General features: G+C 41.1%; 2 protein-coding genes across 5 annotated transcripts in view; one reads left to right on the plus strand and one right to left on the minus strand.

Annotated features, from left to right (window-relative positions):
• The window catches only part of lrp1ab (low density lipoprotein receptor-related protein 1Ab), a 205,467-nt gene that overhangs the window by 150,852 nt on the left and 33,566 nt on the right, over positions 1–21,049 (plus strand). For all 4 annotated transcript variants that reach the window (XM_061903335.1, XM_061903337.1, XM_061903336.1 and 1 more), the window contains exons 42-55: positions 6,864–7,053; positions 7,233–7,437; positions 8,731–8,923; positions 9,057–9,182; positions 9,266–9,394; positions 12,785–12,904; positions 13,082–13,195; positions 13,271–13,420; positions 13,504–13,626; positions 15,522–15,638; positions 15,722–15,850; positions 15,935–16,060; positions 16,170–16,310; positions 17,023–17,210. In XM_061903335.1, coding sequence (XP_061759319.1) covers positions 6,864–7,053; positions 7,233–7,437; positions 8,731–8,923; positions 9,057–9,182; positions 9,266–9,394; positions 12,785–12,904; positions 13,082–13,195; positions 13,271–13,420; positions 13,504–13,626; positions 15,522–15,638; positions 15,722–15,850; positions 15,935–16,060; positions 16,170–16,310; positions 17,023–17,210 — 2,051 coding nt within the window. The remainder of the gene's footprint in view (positions 1–6,863; positions 7,054–7,232; positions 7,438–8,730; positions 8,924–9,056; positions 9,183–9,265; positions 9,395–12,784; positions 12,905–13,081; positions 13,196–13,270; positions 13,421–13,503; positions 13,627–15,521; positions 15,639–15,721; positions 15,851–15,934; positions 16,061–16,169; positions 16,311–17,022; positions 17,211–21,049) is intronic.
• On the minus strand, positions 2,623–4,410 carry LOC133554503 (galanin receptor type 1-like). The gene has a single exon (XM_061903345.1). The coding sequence runs from the start codon at positions 3,727–3,729 to the stop codon at positions 2,713–2,715; it is 1,017 nt and encodes a 338-aa protein (XP_061759329.1). The 5' UTR covers positions 3,730–4,410; the 3' UTR covers positions 2,623–2,712.

Here is a 21,049-nt window from a genome sequence, read left to right on the forward strand (position 1 = left end):
CGGACTCAATAAACCCACAGTGATGATGCCTTGGTGAAGTTACTGAGGAATTTGTTAACCTGGAACAACAGAAAAAGAATGCCTTTGTAAATTAATAATACTAAGACACTTGCTAACACTAATGCTAACAACACTAGCTTCATTACATTACTAAAGTAAGTACAAATATGAATGAAAACACTCCTACAGACATAACACATCGGACGGGTTGGTAAGAATATAGTTTTAGCTATATTGTAAAACTTACAAACATTGTGGAGTGATTAATAAAGAATCCATACAAGTAGAAGACAATATGGCACTTATACTTCCGGTTCAAAGCTTTAAACAGCAGGAATCACTGTAGACACTAATCCAGCAGTCTCAGCAGTGAGCGACCTTGTCCAGAAGATGGCGCCGCAGCACAAACAATCAGACACCACTTCAGTATCTTTGCATGTGTTTTATGATAACTATTTGCCTTATAGCTGTCTGCAAAGAAAAATCCATAAATTAGCCAGGCATTTTTATGAGCCACAGGGTTAAAAGGCGTAGGACAAATGTAGCAGTTTATAGGCCGGAATTTACGGTAATATAAATGTTACTTTCTGTATATTTCTTGTGTTGTGTATAATACAGGGCTACACCTATCAATTATTTTAGTAATTGATCAATGGATTTGTTTGAATTTTTTTCTATCAATCAAGTACTTGGATAAAAGACACTTTATAGCCTCAATGCGTATTTGAGAAAAAATTATTGAAATTCAATATACAATATTTGTACCCAGATTTAAAATTGTTTTTATACAAACCCCGTTTCCATATGAGTTGGGAAATTGTGTTAGATGTAAATATAAATGGAATACAATGATTTGCAAATCATTTTCAACCCATATTCAATTGAATGCACTACAAAGACAAGATCTTTGATGTTCAAACTCATAAACTTTATTTTTTTTTGCAAATAATAATTAACTTAGAATTTCATGGCTGCAACACGTGCCAAAGTAGTTGGGAAAGGGCTTGTTCACCACTGTGTTACATGGCCTTTCCTTTTAACAACACTCAGTAAACGTTTGGGAACTGAGGAGACACATTTTTTAAGCTTCTCAGGTGGAATTCTTTCCGATTCTTGCTTGATGTACTGCTTAAGTTGTTCAACAGTCCGGGGTCTCCGTTGTGGTATTTTAGGCTTCATAATGCGCCACACTTTTTCGATGTGAGACAGGTCTGGACTACAGGCAGGCCAGTCTTGTAACCGCACTCTTTTACTATGAAGCCACATTGATGTAAAACATGGCTTGGCATTGTTTTGCTGAAATAAGCAGGGGCGTCCATGGTAACGTTGCTTGGATGGCAACATATGTTGCTCCAAAACCTGTATGTACCTTTCAGCATTAATGGCGCCTTCACAGATGTGTAAATTACCCATGTCTTGGGCACTAATACACCCCCTACCATCACAGATGCTGGCTTTTCAACTTTGCGCCTATAACAATCCGGATGGTTATTTTCCTCTTTGGTCCGGAGGACACGATGTCACAGTTTCGAAAAACAATTTGAAATGTGGACTCGTCAGACCACAGAACACTTTTCCACTTTGTATCATTCCATCTTAGATTAGCTCGGGCCAAGCGAAGTCGACGGCGTTTCTGGGTCTTGTTGATAAACGGTCTTCGCCTTTCATTGGAGAGTTTTAACTTGCACTTACAGATGTAGTGACCAACTGTAGTTACTGGCAGTGCGTTTCTGAAGTGTTCCTGAGCCCATGTGGGGATATCATTTACACAGTGATGTCGCTTGTTTATGCAGTACAGCCTGAGGGACCGAAGGTCACGGGCTTAGCTGTTTATGTGCAGTGATTTCTCCAGATTCTCTGAACCCTTTGCTGATATTACGGACAGTAGATGGTGAAATCCCTGAATTCCTTGCAATAGGTGGTTGAGAAAGGTTTTTCTTCAACCGTTCAACAATTTGCTCACGCATTTTTTGACAAAGTGGTGACCCTCGTCCCATCCTTGTTTGTGAATGACTGAGCATTTCATGGAATCTACTTTTATACCCAATCTTGGCACCCACCTGTTCCTAAATTGCCTGTTCACCTGTGGGATGTTCCAAATAAGTGTTTGATGAGCATTCCTCAACTATATCAGTATGTATTGCCACCTTTCCCAACTTCTTTGTCACGTGTTGCTGGCATCAAATTCTAAAGTTAATGATTATTTGCAAAAAAAATAAAATGTTTATCAGTTAGAAGATCAAATATGTTGTCTTTGTAGCATATTCAACTGAATATGGGTTGAAAATGATTTGCAAATCATTGTATGCCTTTTAGCTGAGATAGGCGCCAGCGCCCCCTGCAACCCCGAAAGGGAATAAGCGGTAGAAAATGGATGGATGGATGCCTTTTTTATTTACTGTACATCTAACACAATTTCCCAACTCATAGGGAAACGGGGTTTGTACAATAAATGCACATCATTAACATTGAAATCGCACTTTTAACATGTGTGCATTCGGAAAATGAAAGAGCAACACAGATCACAGCACCCACACACCACCTCTCTCATGTGCGGTCTATTGCAACAGCCATGTAGAAATTCATGCAGTCGGAATTTTATGTTTTTATTATACTCATTAAAAGATGAATCAAATCAACAGGTTAGAAATCATAATTTTTTTGTAATCAAACCATGGTACGCACCCGATGTAAATAAGGTAGTGTGGCAGTTTAGGCTTCTGAGCTTGTGTCCAGCTCGAAGCTCTCTACCAGGTCCCCGCCCATCATCATGTGAGGACAAGCAGCCAGAGAGTTTTTGCAGAAGTTCCAGCGTTCTCTCCCCTGCTGAAGCAGCTCTCTTCTAAACTTCTGAGACATAAAGCCATAGAGCACGGGGTTAACCACCGCTACTGAGGACGCCAACAATCTGACGAAGATGGCGATATTGTTGTACCCCGGTGAGCCTTGAATAGTTCCTCCAATGAAGGAGAACATTAGCGCATAGGAGGGCAACCAAAGGAGAGTGAAAACCAGGACTAAAAGAGCTGAGGTGTTGGTGACTTGACTCTGGTAGCGCTCCAGCTGAGGAGCATTCCCAAACAGCCGTGCATGTCGCAGGAAACAGTAGATCTTTCCGTACATCACCACAATGATTCCCAGAGGAAGAGCAAAGCCAAAAAAGAAGAGGGTGATGCTGTAAACAAGTTGGCTGAAGTTTGAGAGAAAAGCAAAGCAGTACACAGCTCTGGACGTAGTTACGGTGCGGAAGGCAAACTGTGGTGCAGCTAATACTGATGCAGGGAGCCAAAGAAGAGCGACTGTCACTTTCACGGGTCTCTGCATTCTGGAGCGGTATGCCCAGGTTGGGTGAACCACTGTGAGGTAGCGAGTCACAGCCAGTGCTGCCAACGTAAAGACAGATGCTGATGAGCAGGCTACGCTTAGGAAGCTGACGGCTTTGCACAGGAAACTGCCGAAAGGCCAAAATCCCAACGTGATGGCTGACGTGTGGAAGGGAAGGCAAAGCAACAATAGCAAATCAGCCGCACTCAGAGCAAGCAGGAGGGTGTCTGTACCATGTGGGGGGTGACCGTTACGTCTCCTCCTGCCTGTCAGAATTGTGATGACGAGGATTTGTCCTACCAGGCCAGTGACTAAAATCAATCCATCCAGAATAGGCACCAGAACCTTAATTACAGCCTGCTCTTCCCTGTTGCTGCTGTTTACATGCTGTCCTGACATTTCCATGTGTTCCCAATTAAAGTCAACTAACTCATTATTCTAATAGCCTGTTGATGTTGAGCATCAGAGTGGGATGTTCATGCCGTGTCAGAGGAATCACAGGCAATGACCACTCTCCATTAAGACAGCTCATCCTTTCATATTGATAGCAATTCGTAAAGCACGTCTAATCACGTGTCTTGTTAAAATGTGTCATCTGTTAAGGAATCACAGTAAAAAAAAAAAGAATACCACTCATTCAATCAAGTGTAGTTCAAATGTCCTTAATGAAAACAAAAAATCATCAATGTCCAGTTTTGCTATGAAAAAATAACCTCAAAGAGCAGTCGTGGCATGCTGGTGCTGGCTTGCTGCATCAGCATGTTCTTCAATAATCCCTTGCAGCAGCTCGTGTCAAACCGAGAGAGATTTCAGCGCAGTAGTACTCCATGGCGGTATTGATTTCTTTGGCACCGGGCAACAATGGTCAGATTTACCTGGAGGGGGTTGCTAACAGTCATTCCACTTTAACAGGCAGTCAGTTCTACTTGTCGCTAATTGATCGCCGAGACACGAGGGCAGCTTGTCCACTTAGAAGCTCCTTGCAGGCGTGTTGACTCGGCGATGAGAGCTTCTGTCGTCCTTATTAAAAAAATAAAGAAAAAGCATTGGTATAAGTCAAAGTAACAGCTAATAATTCTTCCTCCCTGCTTGTTAGAAATGATCTGTGCTAAATTGTAAACAGCTTCATCCACTGTTTAAACAGTAACCAAGGGCTGAGCAAGGCAACACTTACATAACAGTCTGGAACTCACTTGATCTATTGCCCTTCTTGATTGTAAGCAGTTGCCTAAGGGCACATCTTTTTTAGTATTTCATCTTGAGCAGCAATGATAATAAGCACACATTAGGTTGACGATTGTCCTTGTATGTGTTTTCTTTCAACTATGGATTTGTGCTGCATTTAAATATAGTTTGGCTCTTAGTTATTCATTCACTGGAAAAGTCTCAAAAGGCTCTGTTGACTTTCTGCAAAGTGCAAACAGCTGCCTGGAGTGTACATATTGTATTTAGGCAGCCAGGCATTAGTGTCATAAATGTGATTGCTGATATGACTAACAGATGGATGCACACCTTGGAGCCTGTAAGACTTCATGGTAGAGCACATTTTCGTGTTTCACGTTAGATAGATGACACGTTTCAAGAAGATGCCTTCCCAGGAAGAAGTAGACAGCTGCAGTGTGTCGGCCTCCCTCAAGGCTCACTTCTCAAGCTGTTCCGTGTCAGTTGTTTTCCCCGCTAAAGAATCGGCTATGAATGAGGGAATCCACAGGGAGCTGGATTTGTATGTGCAGGCAGCCAGCCATGAAGTGTCAGTACAACACACACACATACACACTCTTTAAACACCCTCCAACAGTGCACATTTGCTGTGTGATGCCAATTTTCTTTAACCTTGTCTCCCACCCTCATTGCATTGCACTGTTCATAAAGCGATCAAGATGTAGCTTGTTAAATAAACTAGTCATTAACTAACACGCCACTTGAGAAAAAGCCCAGACCTCCACCAAGGCCATACAATTATAATATTACACCTTCATAGACAGCCATTTCTTGCAAATGTCAAGATTCAAGTTTAAAAAGAAACCTTTTAAAAGACTAATCAACAACTTTTGACTTGAGTGCGGATTAAAACAAAGGTGAAATGAAAACAACATTTACCAAAGTATTCTGCTGCTGTACTTGCGAAAAAATATAAAGTTGTGTAAAAATTCCATAAGAAATACACAAAATTACATTTTAAAAATGGCTTCATTGAAGGAAAACTGCCATTTGTTTGGATTTTTTCCTATCATTCACAATATTTTTGTCATAAGAACACACATGTCTCTTGTCTATGCATTCTAAATTGTAAATAAACATTATCAATAGGTAACTAATTCATTCAGCTTGTGAAGCGCTCTAAAAACATCCAAAACCCTCCATCAACATGTACACACAGTAACGAACATTTATAAAAACGTGTAATATTTATTGATTGTGGTCATTTTAAGTATTACGGCGGCGCATTCATTTCACAGATGCATCACAACGTTCGCTATTTCATTCTAAAACAACAACAATTACCATTAATTAATGGCAGACTTAATGAGAGCCAACAATGACTACTTTGGGACAAATGATGATTCAGAACCTTATGTTTTTTAACCTGAAAACACAAAGGATTAGCTACAAGTTTTAGAAGCTGTGTTTTAAGTAGACCAAGCAAGTAGCACTATGGAGTGTTGAACAAGAAATACAAACTACTAACAAAACAAAACAATCACTTACTGTACATCATCCATTCTCACTGGGATGCCGACTGATGGGAAGTTTATATTAATTTAAAGTTAAAGTACCACTGATAGTCACACACATACTAGGTGTGGTAAAATTACTCTCTGCATTTGACCCAAACCCTTGTTCCACCTCCTGGGAGGTGAGGGGAGCAGTGAGCAGCAGCGGTGGCCGTGCTCGTGAATAATTTTGGGGATTAAACCCCCAATTCCAAACTTTGATGCTGAGGGCCAAACAGGGAGGTAATTGGTCCCATTTTTATAGTCTTTGGTATGACTCAGCCTACCGATCCCAGGAGGGAGACTCTATCTTTCAGCACAAGACTTTTGTTCCCCTGTTTAGATGGTAAATTAATCATAATTAGGTAGGAGCAAGCAAGCGTCTTTGTTCCTAGCGATGTTTTCGGGTCTAAATTGGATTTTAATGTTGACCAGTTTTTCAGTTTATGGCCACAGACTTCTACTGTACACGTGAAAGGCATGATTTATAATCTACAATTTACTTTTACCATCTCCAAGGAGATGCAGCTCACCGGTTCGGTATGTTAATAGCTGCATTAATTAGTTATCGTTCTGGGATAAAGGTGTCATGTTACTAAAAGTAGTTCCTCTGTGTTAGCACTTTTAACTATTGACTACAGTACTACAATTCATTCAAGTCATAGTTTTGTGTAAAGTAGTTAATACTTAATCCTGCTAACAAACAGATACAGTTAATAATAAAGTGACTTTGAATTGAAGGGACTTTTTTCAAATGCATAACAAAAAATGTCGCATACTGTAAATCTTTTTTAAAGATCCACTTCCTCCTTTTCTGTTCTACAGATGTCGGTTCGGTGGAGGGCCTGGCGTACCACCGTGGGTGGGATACCCTCTACTGGACTAGTTACACTACCTCCACCATCACCCGCCACACTGTGGACCAGAGCCGCTCTGTGGCCTATAACCGCAACACTGTGGTCACCATGTCTGGAGAGGACCACCCCAGAGCCTTTGTGCTGGACGAGTGTCAGGAGTGAGTCATTCATAGCGAAACACGATGTTTGTGTACTGAGCCGGCTGCTTTTCCCCCCTGCTTTTCTTTTCACCAGCACATTTGTTTCAATGCGCTCAGCCGTGACTTTTATACCAAGACTTTGGCAAACCTCGCTGCTGATTAGATAATCAAGTCCTGTTTGTTTGTTCCCACCACAGTCTCATGTTCTGGACCAACTGGAACGAACAGGCTCCCAGTATCATGAGGGCTTCCTTGAATGGGGCCAATGTCATCGCCATTATCGGCAGTGATATTAAAACTCCCAATGGCTTGGCTGTTGATCACCGTGCTGAGAAGCTCTACTTCTCTGATGCCACGCTGGACAAGATAGAACGCTGTGAATACGACGGAAGCAGCCGATATGTAAGACAATGTTTTTATTGATTAAAGATATGATGTTTACATCTCTTACCGTAATAAGAAGTGCATCAAGGTTCGTTTTTTTTTTAATTGGCCATTTATGCATAAACTTACAGTTTAGGCACATTGGCATTCTTGTGCGGAGTTCTCTTTGTGTCAACAAAATAGCAAAAAGCGCAATATGATAAAAAGTTCAACAATATATCATTAAACAAAATTAATAATTTAATAATAAATATTTATATATAAACTACAAGAGCACTAAATATAGAGATGGTATATGCACACAGTTTTAGATAAAATGCTAAAAGTAAATGTGAAGGGGCAAGTGGAATTGCTTATATTGCATGTATTTACAAGTATTTACATCACTGTAAAGTAAATCAAAAATAAAGTAAAACTACACTCATTGTAAATTGCAGTATCATTCAATGCAACACATCCTTGTGGTTTTGTAACAGATATAGTAACCCTTCTGAGAACAAACGTCCTCGGCAGTGGACATTTTTTTTTTATTCCTGTTATGCAATACACAAATGTCCACCACAGGGGACGCTGGTTCGCAGAAGGATATTGTTCAGACCGTAGTCGGTTCCATATATGCTTCAGTAGTTATCATCACATTTTTCCTTTTTAGTATGACTGGTACTGTTCTGTGGTGACATACTGGAGAACACAACAAAGTGTAAAAAAAAAGCCAAACAAAACTGTTAAAATCACTCTGTAGAACAAAGATGTCAAAAGCATGGCCGGTGGTCCAAATCTGGCTCGTCACATCATTTTATGTGAAACCTGTAATTAATGTGGGTCCATGAAGCACTTCATCTTTTTTGCTAAATGTATTTGTTCTTTAACTTTTGACAGAAAAACTGTGTTGGATTTAATTGCATACCTTCTAAATTTAAATGTTATCTGATCATGTAACAAACTATCAAAAGCATTTTTTGTTGTTGTCAAAATTTACTAAATATCTGCTTGTCAACTCTACTGATATTCTAAATTAACTCAATTTGTGAGTAAAAAATATGAGTTCAGAGGCAAGAGTTGATTATATAATTACATTCGTCCATATTTACTGTTACAAATGGCCCTCTGAAGGGCATTCATGACCATGATGTGGCCCTCAATTAAAATTGGTTTGAAACCTCTGGTTTAGATGCTCACTCAGCTGAAGTCTGACATCGTTTGTTGTCGTATCATATGACATAATGTGTGACAAAATCTTGAGCCACATTTTGGTGCCATATTACTCCTCAAGTGTTTCTTTGAATGCCCTTCCAATTATTTGCCCTTTAGGTTTTGTTGAAGAATGAGCCTGTGCATCCGTTTGGCCTGGCCGTGTATGGAGACTACATCTTCTGGACAGACTGGGTGAGGAGGGCAGTCCTTCGAGCCGACAAGTACCCAGGTGGAGACATGAAAGTTCTGCGAGCTGACATCCCTCAGCAGCCCATGGGAATAGTTGCTGTGGCCAACGACACCAATAGCTGTAGGAAGCATTAATTTTCCGTAATTCTCCCATCTAGGTTACACTATTGTTGTTTTTCGCCCCACTTTTTCATTTCTTGCAAAGATGATGGAATTTTCACTCCAACAAAACTCCACTCTCATGCATTCATCAGGTGAGTTCTCTCCTTGCCGGACAAATAACGGAGGCTGCCAAGACCTGTGCCTGCCCACATCTGATGGGAGGGTCAACTGCAGTTGCCGTGGAGACAGACAACTTCTGGAAGACAACACATGCTCTTGTAAGAAAAGATAAAACATAACATTTCTAATTTAGTGTTTTGTTTAGATGATAAAATTCCATGAACTTGTGTTACCTCACCAGCACTGAACATGTCTTGTGGGAGTGTGGATGACTTCGAGTGTGGAAATGGTGATTGCATCAACTACAGCCTGACCTGTGACGGCATGGCCCACTGCAAGGACAAGTCTGACGAGAAGCAGTCCTACTGTGGTGAGAATCTACGGAACAATCACATTGTATATCCTACGATGCCAGAAGGACCCTATTCTACCATGTGCTAAAGAGAAAACAGGTGTTCAACTGCATGGATTCTAGCCACGCCTTCATCCAAGATGCACTCTTTGGGTACAGCAACCCTCAAATGTTGGAGTTCCCTGTCAAATCTGGCCTTCCGCGTATTCTGCCATTGACTAGAGTACTTATATTCCTCTGCACTTCTAAGGCTGGATTAAAAGTCCAGCACCTCAAGAAGGTTTGGATGCAGTGTATACCACACATAATAAAATAAGAGACTTTCAGAAAACTGTAAAATCTATTCCTATCACTTCAATTAAGACACCTGGAAACAGCCATTAAGATTAGGATAATGATTTGCAATGTTCGTAAAACTACATGTTTAACAATTATCACCTAGAAAAAAACTGTCGCAAACCGTTTGCCTCATTAGTAATGAACCTGCCTTCATTCACGACGTAAGCACTTTTGCCTAACTTACATGGGTGGGCGTGTCTGCAAGCTGGTTTGGAAAATATGAATAAAATAAACTTCACACATTTATGTGCAAATTAGAGAATAGAGACTTTAATCTTTAAAAGGGAACTTCACTTTTTGTAAAATTTTGCCTACCATTCACAATAGTAATGCCAGACAAGAACACACATGGCCTTCTTGTTTATGCATTCTCACTCTCACTAAATATACACTATAAAGAGTCAACTACAATGACACTTTGAAAAAAAAAAACATCCAAATGGCTCCATCAACTTTTGATATACACAATGTAAGAATATATGTAATGTAGTAACAGGCAAACTCATGAAAACATGGTCATTTTAAGCATATAGTTAATGCGCATTAATTTCACAGATGCATCTAAATGTTTGCTATTTCCTTCAACAACAACTACTAATCATGGCAGACTTCATGAAAGCCAACAAAGACTATTTTGGGACAAAGGATAATCCAGAACCATATATTTTTTAGCCTAAATAAGAGGCTGAGCTACAAGTTTTAAAAGCTAAGAGATGAGCAGATCTAGCAAGTAGCACTATTCACTCACCCACTCACTCACTCACTCACTCACTCACTTACTTCGCAGGGGACCAAAGGTCATAGGGATACCATGCTGGCCTTGGCAGCCAGTGCTCCTCACCGCTCACTATCTTCGGCCAAGCTTCTGACGTCTGTATCAGGAAATGTCCTGGTCTTGGATTTGTTGATGCTGGACTTGAATCTTCTGGGAATGAGGATGAAATTGATTTGGTTGTGCGTCTGTCCGTTGTGTGAATGTCAGTTTGTTCTTCGGGAGGTTTTGTGTGGATACAGCACATTGATCAGGTTTAGCTTATGACTGCTGGCAAACTCAAGGAGTCACAGGCCCCTGTTAAAGTTTCTCCTGAGCCAAAGCAACTCACTGTCCCTGCCCACTGATCATAAGCATCTGGGCCAACTTTGGCATTCCAGTTGCCTTGGACAATGATGAGGGCTCACTTTCGAGTGTTTTTGTTGATGTTCTCCAGTTCCTCGTAGAATTCTTCTACTGCATCGTCGTCATAGTCTAGAGTTGTGTCAAAGACTTGGATGAAGGTGATAGTCGTTGAGGTATGTGTAGTTGAACATGGCGATGAGCCTGATGCAAACTGGTTTGCAGCTAATGACAGTGTTTACTCCGTTCATGTTTCCTGAAGCCTACTCAATGTTGGTGTTTAGAGTCATCACAGCTGTACCATATCATGTGACTCTCGTCTGCGGTGGTTTACCCGAAACCGGTCCTTCTCACTTCTACAATGGCCCAATTGTACTTGGCAAGTTTATGGGTCAGTTCTTTCACTTTTCCGCATGCATACAAAGTACATAGATTCCAGTTTCCAATGATAGTTTCCTCCTTGGCACGCTTGATGGATGCTGTTGATGACTTTACAGTCCCAGTAGCACACTTTACAGTCCCATTCTGAGACGCTGCTGTGGGTAGAATGGTCTTTGTGAATTCAGGCCTTGACCAATGTTGTTGGCTGACTTTGTTCATCATGTTATTTAAGTGGGCAGTGGTTTACTTAGTGGTGCCCTTCTCCTCTCCAGGTATCAAAACACAGCCGATTAACTCCAACTTGCTGGCTTGCCTTGCTCGTGAACACAAGGTCATTAAGCGCCTGTGAGCCCTTCCTTCAAGGCCGTTGATTTCTTTTGTGAAGGTCCTCTGCCCAGTGATGCCCTGTTAACATCACCCCTACTGTCTATACATAGGATGGGAGAGTCATGATGGCGGGAGTGTTGAACTTCCCGAATTGGTCCACTGGACTTGCCACTGCCAGTAGCCAGTAGCGCCATTGCTAAGTATTAAACAAGAAATACAAACTACGAACATAATCATACAATAACCTACTGTAAAATGTCTGCTCTCAGTGGGATGCCGACTAATAGGATGTTTATATTTTCCTGTTTAGAAGAATAACATAATAATCTTAATCCTCATGCAGATAAAACAACTGTTTGAGTCTTTCTCAGAATCTCAGGGTCTAAATTGAATGTCAAAGCTGACCAATTTCTTGGTTTATGACCACAACCTTCTACTATAAATGTGAGAAGCATGATTTATAATCCAGCACAAACTTTCACCAACTCAGAAGTGATGCAGCAACTCAATGGCTCAGTCGGTAAATAACTGCTGTTCTCTCTGTTCCTCTATATGATTACGGCACTGCTAAAATTAGTTCCTCAGCGCTAACGCTTATAATAACAATATCATTAGTACTTGGCTAACATGCAGGTACGACATGTAAATGGAGTATTGTTGGCTGTTTTTGGATGTTTTTTTAGAGGGCTTTATGGGCAGAAAAGATTACTCTCATTAGCTAAATTGTTAACCACCTCATTCTTGCCGTAAGTTACAAAATTAGAATGCCTAAAAAAAATATATATATATATATATATATATGTGTTCTTGTCTTACAAAGAGTTTGTGAATGATGTGCAAAATTTAAAAAAATGTGTAGTACCCCTTATTATGGAACATATTGTGTTAAAATGACATTTTAATAATTTACACGTTTAGTTAAGTTTTGTATAAAAAAAAAGTGTGCTTTTAAAATGCTTGAAATTTTAAAATGATTACTTTCTTGACGGACAAGTGCACTTGTTAGAGGCTGAAATAAAGTCAGGTGATGTATTTTGCAGCATAAAAGATAAAAAATAAATTTTTAGGTTTCTTTAAACATACATTTTAGTTGTATAGACTCTGAATGTAATAAATTCTAGAAATTCTAGAACAAATGCAAGCTATGGTCTTAATGTCGACTTAGTAGACCGAAATCAATTAATGTGACATTTCAGATGTTCTTGTAAAAAATTGTGCTTTCTTCCCATTGTGTTGCTTCTCTGTAGCCAATCGAATTTGTAAGAAAGGCTACAGACGCTGCATGAATGGTCGATGCATCGGTAACCAGTTCTGGTGTGACGGTACAGACGACTGTGGCGACCACTCAGATGAACTTCCTTGCAACAGTAAGTGTCCGCCTGTAGCTTTATGTTATTGTATTGTTTTTATGTGACTCTCTCATATGTGCTTTCTGATCCAATGCCTATCTCTGTGTGATAGCCATACTGATAAGGACTATAGATTAAAACATACGTTTGGGTAATTTTTTTGTCTTTGCTCATTAATATGATCTTTGCTTGCAGTGACTTTGTGCAAAGTAGGCGAGTTCCAGTGCAAAGATGGCCGATGCATCTCCAATTTCAGCCGCTGTGACCAGGTGGTCAACTGCGAGGATGCAAGCGATGAGATGAACTGCCGTAAGAGATATTAAATACATGTAGGGCAAATGAAGGTTTGTTAATAGCTTCATAACATATTTTGTCTGTTTGCAGAAACTACCGACTGCTCCCGTTTCTTCCGCTTGGGGGTAAAAGGCGCTTCCTTTCAGAGCTGTGAGAGGACCACTCTGTGTTACCTATCTTCATGGGTGTGTGACGGAAACAACGACTGTGGCGACTTCTCTGATGAGAGAAACTGCCCAGGTTGAAATCTTTACCTGATTATTTGCTAAAAGTATTTCTACCTGCAAATGATTACCCCGCAATGTCCTTCTCTTCTCATACAGATAAACGCAAACTTAAATGTCCAGTCAACTTCTTTGCATGTCCCAGTGGCCGTTGCATCCCGATGAGTTGGACTTGCGATAAGGAGAATGACTGTGAGAATGGAGCTGACGAGACACACTGTGGTCAGTCTACTCTTACGCAAAGTCATGTATTAAATGAATGGCTCTTTGCAAAAGCTCAGTTTTGAGTGACACCGTTACAGATGTGCAAGCATCTGTGGTTATACCACAACACAGTCCAGTGGAACCTCAGTTTACAAATGTAATTGTTTCTTGAAGAGTGTTTATAAACAGAAAAGTTTCTACATTGAATCACATTTCTCCATAAGAAACAATGTAAATATGAATAATGGGTTCCAGCCTCAACAAAAGTCCATATTTTGATTAAGTTTAGTACACATTGAACACAATATTAAACAATATACATCACTGTATAACAAACACAAATAACACAAATAAATTATCTTCCTATTTAATAAGAAAGCCAAAACAATTCCTCCCTGAACGGTCCTCATTTTCAGCCGCCCTGGCGACATGCACACACTGTCACTAGCTCTGTGGTGCGCCCACAGTCTGAAATCACAAAACTTTTTAATTTTACCAGCTAAGTCGCTGCAATAATTTGGAATAAAAAATAAAATCCGCTTTACTTTGTTGGTTAATCTTCCGGGTGTGCAGCAGAAGGGGGATGGCAGCAGTATCGACTAACCACACATCGCTTTCTTTAGACTCATATTAAATTAGAAAAACTATAAATTTTTTGTAAAAATCCTATAAAAATACAAAAAAAAACAACCCCACATTCAAAGTAAGGTTGTCCTGTTACCAATATTTTGGTACTAGTACAGAAATGTATTTTGATACTTTTGGATCCTTTTCGATACATTTTTAATTAGAGGGTACCACAAAAAATGGCATTATTGGGCTTTTTTTTAACAAAAAATCTTATGATACATTAAACATACGTGTTTTAATTGCAATCAAAGAACAAGCGGTAGAAAATGGATGATTTATTATTATTGTTCATTTACTGTGCATATCTAGTTATATTTTGTTTTAAAATTTTCTATAAAGATCTATTAAATGTAATAAGCTCTAATTCATCTGTTTGGATACTTTACATTAGTTTTGGGTGATACCACAAATTTGTAGTAGTTACAGGTTCATACGTTGGTCATATTTCGAAGTCCTCATGTGTTTAGGGACGTATTTTATAAACATGAAAATACTACAAAAGTAAAAAATAATATATGATTATAAAAAACTTGACGTAATCATTGTAGCATCGATTAGATACTGCTCTTGTACTTGATATCGTTACAGTCAATATCTGTGTGGACCCACCATTTTGTTTACATTCAAGAGGGCCAGCTTGCTGTAAACGGTGAGCTATTGTATCCTCCTACGGAGTGTAGTAAAGCATGTTTAGCTATTTATCGTCCTGCAGGAATAATATTTGTAAAAAAACTAAGGTTTGTCACCATGGAAGCGAGGATTAATGATTTAGAATTATCTAAAACAGTACGGAGCCACTAGCTAGATATTAGCTAGCTATGTTGCACTACTTGCAAAGCAGCGCTTCAGTGTTTATAGGTCCACCTTTATTGTTAGATTTAAAGCCAAAATATGTCAATTTTTTTCAAGAGCAGTGTAATACCGTTTTTAATTCATTAGTACGCAGTACTTTATTAGTCCCGGTATACAGTACAACCCTAAAACAAGGCAAACAAACTAGCACAGTAGCTCACGGCAGCACTGCGCTCTGCTGACTGAATGACCACAATCGCTGCTCGGAGCAAAATGGCTGCGGGAAGAGAGACACATTGAGTGGATGAAACATTTGTAAACTGAGGTTTTAACATATTTTGTTTTTGGCCTGTTGTTCGCAAATTGAAAAGTTTGTAAAATTAGTACATTGAGGTTCTAGTATACAATGATTAACACACTGAGTTCTTGTAAGAATGTTTGCATGGTTCCCATTGTCTTTATTCGTAGAAAAACATTGTTGTCCTTTGCAGACAAATTTTGCACTTCCACCCAGTTTGAATGTGGGAACCACCGCTGCATTTCCAGCCACTGGGTGTGCGATGGTTCTGATGACTGTGGTGACGGATCAGATGAAAATGACAAATGCAGTAAGCAACAATTACAACACGGGCCTTTTTTTAACCCCTGAAAGTGTAAGGCAATATGTCAATTACCTTTCCCAATATCACAGAATCCAAAACCTGCAGTCCCGAGGCCTTCCAGTGTCCGGGCTCTCATATGTGTGTGCCGCAGCGCTGGAAGTGCGATGGAGACGACGACTGTCCTGACGGTGCTGATGAGAGTGTGAAGGCTGGCTGCTGTAAGTCGAGACACATAGTGGATGTTTGTCTTTAGAAACTTGGATCAAATTCAGTGAGTCTCTGTGTTCTTTTTCCACTGTCAGTGTACACCAACAGCACTTGTGACGACAATGAGTTCATGTGTCAGAACAGACAATGTATTCCCAAACACTTTGTGTGTGATCATGACATTGACTGCGGCGATGGCTCAGACGAGTCTCCAGAATGTGGTGGGTGTGTTATCCTTTTAGGGAAACTGATTGATTAGGAAGATTACTCTATGGAAAAAAATGGGTTCATAAATTAAGGTAATAAGGTGACTATGCTGTCTTTTTGCAGAATATCCAACATGCGGTCCAGAAGAGTTCCGCTGTGCCAACGGCCGCTGCCTCAACCAGAAGAAATGGGAGTGTGATGGAGAGTTTGACTGTCAGGATCGCTCTGATGAAGCTCCCAAGAACCCGCGATGCACTGACACAGGTTAGTTTGTGGTAGTTTACTGTAAAACCGCAACCAATACTGTGTAGGATTGGTCTTAGGTAGTCTCTCATGTCAGGGGGTGAGGCGAGTCTACCCTTGTAGACACTAACCGACTCAGCGGAGTCACAGCAGCTTGGAAAAAAAATAAAGAAAAGTATGTTTTTATAAAACTTGCCAAAATTAACTCGTGCTGTTAATTAAGAACGATTAATAAATAATTGCGTGCATAATTTAAATTTGTTTTCTTTAAAAAGCCACATTTTTGACACAAATGGAGTTTTATTGTCATAATGTCATACTGGAACATTTTTAAAAATATTTGTACTTGATTGATTATTTCAATGACTGCGAATATATGAATATTTTTGAAACCGTTAATAGTTTGACAGCTGTAATTCTAAGATAACTTCAGTTATGTGAATGACAAAAAAGATGAATTGATCTTTAGTTCCTACTATGAGAGTCTGCATGTGTGAGAAGAAAACAATCCGGAATGCTTCAATTTTTATTTATTCTAATGTGAGAACGGGAGACCTCGCCTGTATTATATTCTCTGAGGAGAGGCTCACTGTGCCACAGTTCCCAGTATTCTAAACAATGGTAGGATTTCTGATAGAATACATTATCTTCTTCCAAAGTACCGCACTTCAATGTTTAATTTCAATCTTCTTTGTGACGATAGTATTGATACGGCCTTCATGTGTGATTTCAGAGAGGTCGTGTAACGAGTCGGCCTTTATGTGCCGCAATGGAAACTGCCTGAACGAGACGCTGCTGTGTGACCGCAACGATGACTGCGGCGACGGCTCGGATGAACTCAACTGCTTCATCAATGAATGTCTCAATAGTAAACTGAGTGGCTGCTCTCAGCTCTGTGATGACCTCAAGATTGGGTACAAGGTAGGTCATCTCAGTGTTTGTGTTGCTGTAATCCAGTTTCTTTCAAATCATTCCAAAAAAACATGGACCTTCACTGCCCAAGCGTTTATATACTATACCTAATAGACACAGAAGTGGGTGTCAAAAGTTGGTAACTGCTTACCTCAGGCATGCACTTATGTAAGACCAAAACGTGTTTTGCATCTCCTTCTTGAAAGTAGGAGCCGTGTCTTAAAACAGATTGAACTCTGCATGAACTCCCATGTTTGTATTCATGAGGCTGCGGTCAGAGCTTCTTTTAAAAAATATTAAAAAGTGTCCCTGTACCAAACGTTGTTTGATTCTGATAGCCGGCTTAAGTCATTCAGTGCAAATTCAGTGCTTCACAATACTGTTTGTGTACTGTTTCATAGTATGGATAAAATGCTTCAAATGATCACTAATATAACAATAAATATATAATCAATGTCTTTAAGGTTTAGAGAATTATGTTTTCTATAGCATCCATTTTCTATACAGTTTATCTGTATTAGGATCACGGTTAAGCTGGAGCATATCCCGGCTGACTTCAGGCGACAATCAGAATCATAATTTGATTCTCGCCTGAAGTCAGCCGCGATATGCTCCAGCTAGAAAAGCGGGAGGTGCCTTAGACTGGTTGCCAGCCAATTACAGGGCACATATTGTATGGACAATTAACAACAATTTGCACTCACATTCACTCTTATGTACAAGTTGGAGTCTCCAATCAACTATATAAAAGGCCTCTATGGAAAGTCAGATTCAAGGATCCAGATTTTTCTTACCCGGACCCCTTCTGGAGCCTGTTTCAGGGCTCAATGGTGACAGATAAGGTAGCATGGTTACCCCCTCCAATGGGCTCACCATTCATGGGAGGGGGCATAGAGGTTGGATGCAGTGTGAGCTGAGTGGCAGTCGAAAGCACGGCTACAGAAGCTAGCTCTAGGCACTCTCCAGTACTTCCTTGAGGGAAATGTTAGAGAGTGCTCCCTCAGGTGATTCCTTTGTTCTGCTAGGTGACTTCAACGCTCACATTGGCAATGACAGTGAAACCTGGTGAGGCATGATTGGGAAAAACGGCTGTCCGGATCTGAACCCTAGTACTTTTGTGCTTTTCAAAGATTGTCCACAACGAACACTATGTTCAAACATAAGGGTGTCCATATGTGCACTCAACCGAGGCCGCAGTTTGATGATTGACTTTGTAGTTGTGTCATCGGATTTGCGGTCTCATGTTGTGGACACTTGGGTGAAGAGAGGGGCAGAGTTTTATACCGATCACCATCTGTTGGTGAGGTCGCTCTAATGGTGGGATATGATGCTGGTCAGACCTGGTAGGCCCCAAGCATTGTGAGGGTCTGCTGCGTACGTCTAGCAAAGTCTCCCGTCAGAGAGCGTTTCAATGCCCTTTAAACATGTCATGTTTGAGGCGCTGGACATTAAGTCCGAGTGGACCATGTTCCGTACCTCCTATTGTCGAGGCGGTAGATTGGAGCTGTGGCCGCAAGGCGGTTGGTACTTGCTGGGGCAGTAATTTTAGAACCCATCAAGCTGAAGAAAGAGTCGTTTTGGGTCCTTTTGGCTTATGGGAATCCGGAGGCAGCGGACAGGTACCGACAGTCCAAGCGGCGGGCGGCTTTGGCGGTTGCAGGGGCAAGAACTTGGACATGAAAGGAGTTCACCAAGCCAGGGAATACTACTTCCGGATGGCTTCGAAACGATTCTGGACCGCCATCCACCACCTCAGGAGTGGTAAGCAGTGCACTGTCAACTGTGTACGGTGGGGATGGTGTGATCGTTGGTGGCAATACTTTGAAGACCTTCTCAATCCCACCTACACATCTTCCTGCGAAGAAGCAGTGCCTGGGGAATCTGGTGGCCTCTCCTATTTCTGGGGCTGAGGTTGCCGAGGTAGTTAAAAACACTCCTCGTTAGCAGGGTGGAGGATATCCGCCCGGAATTCTTTAAGGCTCTGGATGCTGTAGGGCTGTCTTAGTTGACAAGACTCTGCAGGATTGCGTGGACATTGGGCACTGTGCCTCTGGATTGGCAGACAGGGGTGGTGGTTCCTCTCCTTATCAGAATCACCATTAGAAATACTTTATTAATCCCCGAGGGGAAATTTTAATTTTCAGCAAAATCCCATTCAAGATCAGACAAAAATTACAGGGAGACAGAACAGGATCAAACATTACAGGAAGATAGAACAGGATCGCTGAAGGGTCTGCCAACTTCCGGCGCCCCTTTAAAAAAAAGGGTGAGATATAGGTAAACAATGGGAGAAGGGGGGGGGGGGGGGGGGGGGCTTGCTGGAGAGCAGGTCCAGACTGAGGCCAAGGGAAAAAAACTCATCACATACATCCCTCTTACATGTGTGTAAGAGGGAAACATCAAAGAACACAAACGACATTAAAAGAGCAGAGCTGATGCAACAAGCCACTTCTACATACAGCTATGAATAAAAAGTAAAAGAAACATGTACTCTCTGGTGGCCTCTGCGGTGTTCCACGCCATCGACTGCTGGGGTAGAGGGAGCATGGCCAGAGACAGGAGCAGAGCCAACAAAGCAGCCGACTCCACCCTCGGCCGCCCATTAACTCTCGACCAGTGTCCAGTCCACATGGATGAGCGAGGATACGTCCAAGGCGACTGAAGTGTCCGATACCTACTCATCCAGCCAAGACACTGTGAAGCTTGTTCGTCCCGGCGCTCCGTGCTAGCTCCGCAGCCCTGTCTTTTCATCTGCATCTTCTCCAGTCTTTCCAAATGGACTCTGGTGTGGCAGAGACCCAGCAGCTGGTCTCCATGGCCAAAAGGCTCCCGGTAAGCAGATTCAGAAGCTCACAGAAAAGCACTGCAGAAGTCAAGAAAAGTGCCTCCCGTTGTCACACAGTCCCAAAGGGTCCCGAACAAAAGGCAAAACAATATATGTATTATAACACATGAAAACCAGAGGGAAACACAAAAGTTTGACACATGAGCACAGAGCTCCTGCCAACAGCCGCCACTACAGCGGTGCCATCTTGAAAAGAAAGAGGGGCAACTGGAGGGTGTGTTCTAACTATCGTGGGATCACACTCCTCAGCATTCCCGGTAGGTCTATTCAGGTGTGCTGAAGAGGAGGCTATGCCGGACAGTCGAACCTCAGATTCAAGAGGAACAGTGTGGTTTTCGTCCTGGTTGTGGAACTGTGGACCAGCTCTATACTCTTGGCAGAATTCTTGAGGGTGCATGGGAGTTTTCTCAGCCAATTTACACGTGCTTTGTGAACGTGGAGAAGGCTGTGTCCCTCGGAAAGTCTTGTGAGGAGGGCTCAGAGAGTATGGGGTATCGGACCGTCTGATAGTGGCGGTCCGATTGCAAAGAGCTGGTGCTCACAGGTGTGACCACAGCACAGCACAGCACAGTAAGTAACCACATCAACTTTTAATTGTGATGATGTCTTTTCTGGTAAAAGTTGTCACAGCAATCTTATTTAACAACGGAGAAAAATACATTTTCTCAGATTTGGTTCCAGTCCCAAACCGGAGTATATATATATTTTTTTTTTTTAAGCGCAGTGCTGTCAAATTATACATGTTTTTAAATCTGATTAATCACACTTTTGGATTTGATTTAAGGGTGTATTTTGAATTGATATTTGCTAGTGAATACACCGTCGGAGTCTCCTCACTCATCTTTGCACTGATGTACAATCACTGACCATATAAAAACCTATCAGGCCTTTAAGGTAATCTGCGTTTAAGGTAAAGGAGCATGTACAGTCAAAATAATTAATCTGTTTATATATGTGATTAATCACATAAGTAAAAGTAATTATTTTTGACAGCCCTAAAAAG

Source organism: Nerophis ophidion, linkage group LG06 (genome assembly GCF_033978795.1).
Source record: "Nerophis ophidion isolate RoL-2023_Sa linkage group LG06, RoL_Noph_v1.0, whole genome shotgun sequence".
In the NCBI taxonomy this organism is placed as follows: domain Eukaryota; kingdom Metazoa; phylum Chordata; class Actinopteri; order Syngnathiformes; family Syngnathidae; genus Nerophis; species Nerophis ophidion.

What these genes read in the sequence shown, in the direction of transcription:
- LOC133554503 (XM_061903345.1), bottom strand. Translation starts at nt 3,729, where the DNA reads ATGGAAATGTCAGGACAGCATGTAAACAGCAGCAACAGGGAAGAGCAG.